The sequence below is a fragment of the Triticum urartu genome, chromosome 3, assembly GCF_003073215.2.
Source record: "Triticum urartu cultivar G1812 chromosome 3, Tu2.1, whole genome shotgun sequence".
In the NCBI taxonomy this organism is placed as follows: Eukaryota; Viridiplantae; Streptophyta; class Magnoliopsida; order Poales; family Poaceae; genus Triticum; species Triticum urartu.
Genome location: NC_053024.1, coordinates 115,785,570 through 115,796,273, shown reverse-complemented (window position 1 = coordinate 115,796,273; position 10,704 = coordinate 115,785,570). Strand labels below are relative to the sequence as shown.

At 52.7% G+C, this 10,704-nt stretch overlaps 2 protein-coding genes across 2 annotated transcripts; one reads left to right on the top strand and one right to left on the bottom strand.

Moving 5' to 3' along the window:
- Nucleotides 1–1,587: 1,587 nt before the first annotated feature.
- On the top strand, nucleotides 1,588–7,662 carry LOC125543202 (ABC transporter C family member 3-like). The gene is made up of 10 exons (XM_048706469.1): nucleotides 1,588–4,140; nucleotides 4,213–4,299; nucleotides 4,384–5,013; nucleotides 5,099–5,263; nucleotides 5,349–5,643; nucleotides 5,747–5,961; nucleotides 6,176–6,481; nucleotides 6,588–6,651; nucleotides 6,823–7,062; nucleotides 7,177–7,662. The coding sequence occupies exons 1-10, from the start codon at nucleotides 1,756–1,758 to the stop codon at nucleotides 7,278–7,280; spliced, it is 4,491 nt and encodes a 1,496-aa protein (XP_048562426.1). The 5' UTR covers nucleotides 1,588–1,755; the 3' UTR covers nucleotides 7,281–7,662.
- A 589-nt stretch (nucleotides 7,663–8,251) lies between these two features.
- Nucleotides 8,252–9,584, bottom strand: LOC125543203 (transcription factor HY5-like). The gene is made up of 3 exons (XM_048706470.1): nucleotides 9,182–9,584; nucleotides 8,717–9,048; nucleotides 8,252–8,623 (listed from the first exon to the last, which is right to left on the bottom strand). Exons 1-3 carry the CDS (start codon nucleotides 9,288–9,290, stop codon nucleotides 8,528–8,530), a joined length of 537 nt encoding a protein of 178 aa, XP_048562427.1. The 5' UTR covers nucleotides 9,291–9,584; the 3' UTR covers nucleotides 8,252–8,527.
- Between the last annotated feature and the right edge of the window lie 1,120 nt (nucleotides 9,585–10,704).

The window sequence follows — 10,704 nt, the reverse complement described above, 5'->3', positions numbered from 1 at the left end:
TTCCTTTTTCCCGATTACAAGAGGGGCACACACTACGTTCACCAATACAGTATGGTGGAAACAAAAATGTCGCTGGACTTAACTTGTGGGAAAAAAAGCAGATGCAAGGATGCTGCTGGACTTGCTACCTCTAGCTGACGATCATCATGAAGCTGCAAGGCGCCCAACATTATTTTGGAAGGACAGATGGATCGAGAGACAGTCTGTGGCTGATGTTGCACCCTTGGTTCTCGCGCTAGTACGCACACAAATCATCAACAGGCGAACGGTCAGTGAAGCTCTATCTTCTCACCGTTGGGCTGACGACATATCTGGAAGCCCTTCCGCGGATGCCATGATCCAGATCATTCACCTCTGGGAAATCATGATTGAGATTATCCTGGTGCCGACACAAACTAATGTCCCCATCTGGAGATGGAATACTGGAGGCTCATACACCTCAAAATCAGCCTATGAGATGATGTGGCAGGGAAGCATCCGTTTTGCACCAGCTATGGCGATTTGGAAATGTTGGGCGCCTTTGTCGTGCAAGCTATTCATGTGGCTGGCCACTCATTACAGACTATGGACATCAGATCGGCGCCTGCGTCACGGACTGCAAGACCAAATCTCACCTTGCTACATTTATGATCAGGAGGAAGACTCAGTGGACCACATCTTGCTCCGATGTGTCTTCGCTCGGCAAGTCTGGCACTGCTGCTTCTTGAGAGCCAGCATCAACATCATGCTTGTGCCTACAACCAACGACTCCATTATATCTTGGTGGATGGAGACCCGCAAGAGGATGCCGAAGGAGAACAGAAAGGGGTTTGACTCACTTATCATGATTGTTTGTTGGCACCTTTGGAAGCATCGCAACGGAATGGTCTTCGGCCCTAGGAGAGAAGTGTCTACTGTAGCAACTTTCATCTCTCAAGTGTTCGATGAGCTGCAAACTTGGGTTAGGGCGGGAGGTACCGGAGTCAATGTATTTTGTGAGTAGTCGAGTTTAGTGCTAGGAGTGGAGTCTTCGGGCCGGAGGGTGGCCTAGTGTGTGCCGCCTGGACTCTTTGTATCACATTCTTGTACATATTTCTGCCTTCTATAAAGCTAAGGTACGCGATTGCGTACTCTTAAAAAAAATTAAAAAAAACTGCGCACAGTCCATATTAAACTGAGGTAATAATTACACAAAGCCATTATATCTGGGCTACGGTAATAACAGGATGCTAGTGCCACATTTCGGGGGGGGGGGGGGACCCAACAGAGCCACCACCTTTTATTATCTCGTCGTCGGATTTTGCGAAGGAGATTTTTAAACCGTGCGGTGGAAGATACTCTTAACAAATTGCTCTTGGGGCGGGGGAGGGAGGCGTGGTCAAAACCCCGGCCGTGCCGGGCCGGGATTCTGCAGCTCATTTATCTCGACTGCCGCCCCGCCAGTCGCCACCGCTTGTTCCGATCGCCCGGGGGCACCGCCACAACCAAAACCCCAATTTTGATTCACTCACCTCTCCCCCCTCCGCTCTCCGGCGATCCTCCATCCTTGGCTCCCCTCCGGCGCGGCCGCGGCGGGACGTGGGTGGGTGGGGACGCGGGGGGTGGTGGGGTGGGCTGGAGGGAGGTGTCTTGGACCCCAAGGACCCGCGCCGCGCCGCAGCCGCAGCCGCCCCGTCGCCGTCACGACTCTTCCCCGCGCACGTGTCGCCGCCCGGCCCCCTATATAACCCCCGCCCGCCCGCTCCGGCGCTCCACTCACCCAGCCTGCGCCCGTCCATGCCCACCGCGGCGTCGTCGTCGTCGTCGCCTTTCGCGGCAGCGATGGCGGAGCCGGCCGCCCTCCCCGTCTTCCTGCGGCCGCTTCTCCTCCACGGCCTCGGCGCCGGGGCCCACCTCCTGCTCGCACTCGCCGTCGCGGCCCGCCTCCTCTTCGCCGCCGCCCCCCGCGGCAAGGAATCAGCCGCTGCGGCGAGAGGCGGCCGCGCCGGGTTCCGGTGGGGCCTGTTCGCGGTGCGCGCCACGTGGGCTCTGGCGGCGTCCGAGGTCTTCCTCGGCGCGTACTCGCTCGTCTCGTGGTACCTCGACAACAGCGGGGCCGGGTGGGGGGCGCCCGACGCGGTGGCCGACCAGGCGGACGCCGCGGCGCGCGCGGTGGCGTGGCTGCTGCTCGCGGCCTACCTGCAGCTCCAGTACCGGAGCCACGGGGAGGAGAGGTTCGCCGCGCCGCTCAAGCTCTGGTGGGCGCTCTTTCTGCTCCTCTCCGTGCTCGCCCTCGCCGTCCACGCCGCGACGAGCCTCTGCTACGGGGTCCCCGTGCCCGCGCTTCCGTGGGCGCGCGACGCCGTTGAGGTCCTCGCAGCCGTGGCGCTACTCGTCGCCGGGTTCTCGGCCAAGACGACGGGCGGCTCTGCTTCCGAGGAGCCTCTGCTCAACGGCGCGAGCGAGAGCCGCGGCGACGACACCGTCGACGCTTCCCTCTTCACGAGCGCCGGCTTCCTCAGCGTCCTCACCTTCTCCTGGATGGGGCCCCTGCTCGCCGTCGGCTACAAGAAGGCCCTCGGCCTCGACGACGTCCCGGACCTTGATCATGCCGACAGCGTGGCCGGCCTGCTCCCCTCGTTCAAGACGAACCTGGAAGCTCAAGCCGGCGACGGCTCTGGCCCCAAGTTCACCGCGTTCAAGCTCACCAAGGCCCTTGTGCGCACCGTGTGGTGGCACATCGCGGTGACCGCGCTCTACGCGCTCATCTACAACCTGGCCACCTACGTTGGCCCGTACCTCATAGACTCCCTGGTGCAGTACCTCAACGGCGACGAGAGGTACGCCAGCAAGGGGAAGCTCCTTGTTGTCACCTTCATCGTAGCCAAGGTGTTTGAGTGCTTGTCACAACGGCACTGGTTCTTCCGGCTGCAGCAAGCCGGGATACGTGCTCGCTCCGCGCTCGTCTCCGTCGTGTACCAGAAAGGGCTCTCTCTGTCCAGCACCTCCAGACAGAGCCGCACGAGCGGCGAGATGATCAACATCATCAGCGTGGACGCCGACCGAGTCGGCCTCTTCTCATGGTACATGCACGATCTCTGGTTGGTACCACTCCAAGTAGGCATGGCATTGTTCATCTTGTACTCCACCCTGGGGGTAGCGTCGCTTGCGGCGCTCGGTGCCACCATTGTGGTCATGCTTGCAAATGTGCCTCCCATGAAAATGCAGGAGAAGTTCCAGCAGAAGCTCATGGACTGCAAGGATGTCAGGATGAAGGCGACATCTGAGATCCTGCGCAACATGAGAATTCTTAAACTGCAGGGGTGGGAGATGAAGTTCTTGTCCAAGATCATTGACCTCAGGACGACAGAGACAAGCTGGCTCAAGAAGTACCTTTACACATCGACCGCGGCCACCTTCGTGTTCTGGGGTGCCCCGACCTTTGTCGCTGTGGTAACCTTCGGAGCTTGCATGCTCTTAGGGATACCATTGGAGTCAGGGAAGGTGCTGTCTGCATTGGCCACGTTCCGGGTGCTTCAAGAACCAATATACAACCTTCCTGACACAATCTCGATGATGATTCAGACCAAGGTGTCTCTTGACAGGATAGCATCTTTCCTATGCCTTGAGGAGTTGCCGACGGATGCTGTGGAGAGGCTACCAAGTGGTAGCTCCAATGTTGCAATTGAGGTCAGCAATGGGTGCTTCTCCTGGGACGGCTCACCTGAGCTGCCAACGCTGAAGGACCTGAACTTTCAAGCTCAGCAAGGCATGCGTGTTGCAGTCTGTGGGACGGTCGGCTCTGGAAAATCAAGCTTGCTCTCTTGCATTCTTGGTGAGGTGCCAAAGCTATCAGGAGAGGTCAAGACTTGTGGAACAATGGCATATGTCAGCCAGACGGCATGGATACAGAGCGGCAAAATTCAGGACAACATACTGTTCGGCAAGGAGATGGACAGTGAGAAATATGACAGGGTTCTTGAGTGGTGTTCGCTGAAGAAAGACTTGGAGATCTTGCCATTCGGTGACAAGACAGTCATTGGAGAGCGAGGCATAAATCTTAGTGGCGGACAGAAGCAAAGGATTCAGATAGCCCGAGCTTTGTATCAGGACGCCGACATCTATTTGTTTGATGATCCGTTCAGCGCAGTCGATGCCCATACAGGATCCCACCTTTTCAAGGTATAATAATTTTTTTTGTTCAATATAGGAGTTTGAGAACATGTTGCTTATTAAGGTTTCTTCCATTTGCAGGAATGCTTGCTTGGGGCTTTGGCTTCAAAAACAGTGGTTTATGTCACTCACCAGATTGAATTCCTGCCTTCAGCTGATCTTATTCTGGTGAGAATTTCACTGGAAAATGTTTCATGTAAATTTTATTGCCATAAATTGTTCGGTTCTCCTTACAAGATAATTTTAATGTAGGTAATGAAGGGTGGGAGGATAGCACAAGCAGGCAAATACAACGATATACTTGGTTCAGGGGAAGAGCTAATGGAACTGGTTGGTGCTCACCAAGATGCTCTCACAGCATTGGACGTGATTGATGTTGCTAATGGAGGCAGTGAAACGATCTCTTTAAGCCTATCCAGGTCATTGTCATCATCTGAAGAGAAAGATAAACAAAATGGCAAAGACGACGGTGACAAGGTTCAGAGTGGGCAGCTGGTGCAGGAAGAAGAAAGGGAAAAGGGCAGGGTGGGGTTCTGGGTCTACTGGAAGTACCTCACATTGGCTTACGGCGGAGCTCTCGTACCATTCGTGTTGATAGCACAGCTACTTTTCCAAGTACTTCAGATTGCTAGCAATTACTGGATGGCTTGGGCTTCTCCTGTGTCGAAAGACGCCAAGCCTCCAGTGAGCACGTCGACACTGATCTATGTCTTTGTGGCATTGGCTGTTGCAAGTTCGCTGTGCATCCTCATAAGGGCACTGTTTCTTGTGACAGCTGCATACAAAACAGCAACTCTGTTGTTCAACAAGATGCATATGGCCATATTCAGAGCTCCTATGTCTTTCTTCGATTCCACTCCAAGTGGGCGCATCTTGAATAGAGTAAGTCATCTGCATCTCCTCAGATTTCCTGGAAAGTTTGATTTGTTTACTTCGATTATCGCTCACTCAAGATTGAACTGTTTAGGCTTCAACTGATCAAAGCGAAGTGGATACAAACATCGCTTACCAGATGGGTTCTGTTGCGTTTTCCATCATACAACTAGTTGGAATTATTGCGGTGATGTCTCAGGTAGCATGGCAGGTGTTTCTTGTGTTCGTTCCTGTGATCATTATCTGCTTCTACTACCAGGTAATTTAATCTATTTAATATTTACTATTCTTCATTTTTTTTTTAACTGCAAGATCAGCACCTTATTACATCTATCATCTTGCAGCGCTACTACATTGAGACGGCCAGAGAGCTGCAAAGGCTGGTAGGGGTTTGCAAAGCTCCTATCATACAACATTTTGCTGAATCAATTACTGGATCAACCACCATCAGAAGTTTTGGCAAAGAAAATCAGTTTGTATCAACTAATAGCCATCTAATGGATGCCTACTCTCGACCGAAATTCTACAATGCTGCAGCAATGGAGTGGCTTTGTTTCCGCTTGGATACACTGTCGTCCTTTACATTTGCATTCGCTTTGGTATTTCTTATCAGTCTACCAACTGGTATCATCGATCCAGGTTAGAATGTTACTAGTTCGGAACAATATTTATACCGAGTAATGGTAGAAGATTAGACGTGACTTGATATGGGCTTGCAACTAAATCTACATCCTGCTTTCAGGTATTGCTGGTCTCGCGGTCACATATGGGCTTAACTTGAACATGCTGCAAGCATGGGTTGTGTGGAGCATGTGCAATTTGGAGAACAAGATCATATCAGTAGAAAGAATTCTGCAATACATAAGCATTCCTGAAGAACCCCCACTTACAATGTCAGAAGATAAGTTGCCCCATAACTGGCCGTCAGAGGGAGAAATTCAGCTTTGTGACGTCCATGTAAGTACTCTTTCCTTTTTTCCTCCAGTTTAATTATGTTCTCCTTTCCTTTTACCGTGTTGTTGTGCAGAAATTTCATATTTTTGCCATTGCAAGTGAACTATTATAAATCCAGTCTGATGAGAAACGAATTGCAGATTCAGCTTTTTATCAAATGAGAAATAACCAATTTATTCTAGATAGTGCTGGTCCTTAACTTGTCAAATTTCTGCAGGTGAGATATGCTCCACAACTACCATTTGTTCTGAAGGGCCTTAACGTCACTTTTCCTGGAGGCATGAAGACCGGTATTGTTGGAAGAACAGGCAGTGGTAAATCAACACTCATACAGGCCCTTTTCCGAATTGTCGAGCCTACTGTCGGTCAGATACTGGTAGATGGTGTTGACATCTGCACCATCGGGCTGCACGATCTGAGATCTAGACTTAGCATCATTCCACAAGATCCAACGATGTTTGAGGGAACTGTGAGGAGCAACCTTGACCCTCTTAACGAGTACAATGACGATCAAATCTGGGAGGTAGTTTCGCCTTCACATGCTTCATTTCTTGTCAGTCGTCAAATACTTCCAAAATAGTCGAGAACCTCTTGGAAAGTTGCAGTCTGAATCTTTTGCTCCATTTCAGGCCTTGGATAACTGTCAGCTGGGAGATGAGGTCAGGAAGAAGGAGCTGAAACTCGACTCGCCAGGTCTGATATCTGATATGTTTATTTTCAGTCATGCAGTTGAAAGTCTGAAACTCAGTTTGCTCACCGTTCGCACATTTCCCAATACCAGCTCTTCTCTTCCAAGATTTGAAAATTATATAACACGTGCCACTGCTTCTGTAAACTGAAAATTCATGCTATTTTCCCTTGCAGTGATCGAGAACGGAGAGAACTGGAGCGTGGGCCAGCGCCAGCTAGTCTGTCTCGGAAGAGTGATTCTGAAACGGACCAAGATACTGGTTCTGGACGAAGCCACTGCCTCAGTGGATACCGCGACAGACAACATGATCCAGAAAACGCTGCGTGAGAACTTCTCGGAGGCGACGGTCATCACGATTGCGCATCGAATCACGTCGGTCCTCGACAGCGACATGGTTCTGCTCCTCGACAACGGTCAGCAATCACACCATTAAAACAAATCACGATCGCGCCTCGCTAATTCTTCTGCTAATCCCATGTGCTTGGCACATCTGTTGGTCTGATAAACCCCGTGCCAATCTTATGCAGGTGTGGCCGTGGAGCATGACACGCCGGCCAAGCTGCTGGAGAACAAGTCGTCCCTGTTCTCAAAGCTTGTGGCAGAGTACACGATGAGGGCGACGCATACATAGCCTACGAGTGGATCCTCCAGCCGTTCTTCCACGCCGTTGAGGCTTCCTGAGCGAGTCTTGGCCGTCGATAATGCCGAAAAATTACTGGTAGTAGATGTGATGTGAAGTGCTCCCGGATCGGATCTACCACGGTGTTGGTGCTGCTGATGCTCGCACGGTAACTTTACATGTTCTGAAGGAAAAGGCTGAGAAGGTGGTCAAGAGTCTCGGTTAAAGTTTAGTGTTTGAAGAAAGTAGTTCGTTAAGGATCATGTAGAAAGAACTGAACCCTGGTAGTAGTCGCTCGCTTTACGGCGGACCATACACGCCGGAAAAGTTTTGGGGCTTAGTAATTTGATGTACTGTGTGATACCTGGATGAATAAATGAAGTGGGTCAGCTTAGCACTGTTGTATCAGGGCCCCCTCCCTGACTGTTCCTATTGACACCGTGGGTCTGTGTTGGGTTGGGTACAAGAATGCCAAGCATGAACAGCCGTTGCATCTTCTTGTAAACTCTCTCATATTTTCTCCCTCTGCATATTTCAAGTCAAATTCCTCTAGAATACCTCCTCATTGTGCAGCTTATTCATCAGGTGCTTGCAAGTCATGTAGCTCCTCGGCTGTTCTGAATTCAGAGGTGAATTCGCCAGTAACTGCTTGCATTTTCAGGGCAGCTGTTCTTTGACTAAGCACAGGGAGCGCCTTTGGCTGATTCTTTTTTCCTTGTGGCCTTGTGACATGTACAAACACGAAAATCTAGGCAAATAATAGAAACGCTGTTGCCTCCCATCATCAGCGAGACGCTGATCCTCGAAGCCGCTGTGCCTCCTCCCGGTTTACACTTATAAGGAGAGATTTCACTTGGGCCATCGGATTTGAACTGAAATTCATCTTTTGAAGCTCTTTCCCTGCGCAGCTTCAGCGACCAGCTTTGCGAAGAAGCCAAATTGCAACGGTGGAGAAGAGAAGAGAAGAGAGCAGCACAGTACAATACACAACCAATGTTCACATAGATCAACATTCCTAACAACAAGCTACAATGGACAGGGCACACACAACAGTGGCAGTGAGACATCAAAAGCGGGCGGGCGACCGAGCAACCGTGGAGAAGAGAAGAGAAGAGAAGGGTGAAAAAGAAGAAGAAGACAAGCCAAGCGTCAAACTGCGGCGGCAAACAACAACAGCAGTGTCCTAACAATGGTCAGATGAGCAGACGTCCGGTGGTTCCTAGCAACAACCATCGTCGCAGCAGAGCAGAGAAGCTCTGCTAGCCCTTGCCGAAGTGGTGGTGCTTCTTGCCGCCGTCTCCCCCCTTGCCGCCGCTCGGCTTCTTCCCGGCGTGCGCCGTCGTGTTCTTCAGTATCTGCACACACACGCGCATGCAAGATTCAGTATCGCCATGGCCAGTGACAAGAAAGACAATTCTGCTGGGAGGATCTAGGCTAAGGTATGGTACCTGGCGGAGCGTGTTGTTCTCGTTCTGGAGGGTGGAGACCTTCTGCTCCAGCTCGGCATTGCGGAGCTCGAGGTCCTTGGCCTTCACCTCCAGCTCCGTCATGTAGGCCTTCTTCCGCTCGCGGGCCTGCTGCGCCGACACGCGGTTCCGCAGCAGCCGCTTCAGCCGGTTCTGCTCCTTGTCCCCGGCGGCGCGCCCGCGCTTCTTCCCCGCCGGGGCCTGCCCGCCCCCGGCCGCCGCCAGCTGCAGCTGCTTGCCGTCCCCCGCGCCCGACGACGCCGACCCGCCGCCCATCTCCGGCACCCGCCGTATCTCCTCGTCGCTCTCCGCGCCTGCCACCACATCACACACATAGGTACACACGCGTCGTCAGCGTCTCCACTCTCGAGCTGAGCTGCCGGATTCAGTCAGCGAGCGAGCAAAAGAGCGGCGGGGTGGGCGGGGAGACGGAGAGACGGTGGGTACCTCCTTCCTTGAGGTTGTTGGGGCCGGAGCTGGAGGAGCGGTCGCTGCTGGACGGCAGCGAGCTGGTGGTGCTCGTCTTGGCCTGCTGCTCCTGCTCTTGCGCCGCCATCTCGCCTCCCCGCGTCTTCAAGCTCCAAGAACCGAGGCGGATCGAGCTAGATCTCCCTGAATCTCCCGCCGCCCCACCACCACTCCACCGCCGCCGCTCCGACGAAAAGAAACACAAATCTTGACACTGCCGAGAACGAAGGGAGAAGAAAAAAACGAGAAGGCGGGGAGAGAAGGGGGCCGGGGCAGATGCAGATCGGACGAGGGAGGGAGGGACAGAGCAACGGGAAGTCGGGAAGCGGGAGGAGAGAGAAAGGGAGGGAGGCCGCGTCCGCGTGCGGGGGTGAGAGAAGAAATGGCGAGGAGTCCGGCCGGGTCGGGCCGGGTCGGTGGGGGGGTTTTGGATGAGGCGCGATCCCCGCCGTGCACGGCACGCCCATCGGACGGCGGCGGCGCGGGCAGCGTGGCGCGGCGCGGCGCCATAAACGCGCCCGCCGCATCTGACGGTGCCCGCCGAGGGTGCGTGGCCGCGCGCCCGTCCATCCGATTATCCCCACGCCAACCTTCCTTTTCTTTTTGCCGTTTGAGCGAGACAAAACCAACACGTGACAAATCCCGAGCTGCTTTGCCACAGGATCCGAAAGGTGTTGGACACGTTTCTCTCCGCTGCACTGCATATATTCGCATAACGTACGTGCCGCGTGGAAATGATGCTACTTGCGCTTTGTGGGCTCGGCCTAACCTGCTTTTCTCATCACCGTGTGAATCCCACATATGACGTGACAAAGAAAGAAAATGAGTAGATTGTCAAAAAAAAAAAACGAGTTCGGTGTCATTTTTACCATCCTTTGTGGAACGCGTGCGTGTGGGTGTTTGATTTGTTTACGGAGATGAACGGATATTTCGAGATCAAAATCATGAATTTGGCACATATGTCGCGAGCGATATCAATTCCTCGGAGGGGTACGAGTATGGTGGCAATAACACGTAAACGTGGTATTTCTCAGAAAGTGGGTGGGGTTTGGGGAAGCTTGCCGAAAATGGCATCGACACGGTAGCAAGTGCGGTGGAAGATCATGCCGTTCCTCGACTTCCAATAACCCTAAAGAGCGGTAGCGGTGGGGATGATACCATGACCTAGCGAAGATGACGTCGACGTCGTAGCAAACGTTATTGAAGATCATGTCGTTCCTCGACTTCCGGATAACCCAACAGAGCGGTAGCGGTGGGGTGATGCCATGACCTAGCGAAGGTGATGCCAACATCGTAGCAGACGTGTCATTCCTCAACTTCTAGACAAGTCGAATACAAGAGGACCGGTTTAGATATGAGCAAGCATTTACGTCGAGGCTCATTCCAATCTGATGCAAGCACACTATTTACATGCTTAAATTGCTGTACCATGCACTTGTTTGAGGCAAATTGCTAAATAGCATTTCTGTCAAAGAATTTATCATATAAGCAAAAAAGAAAAT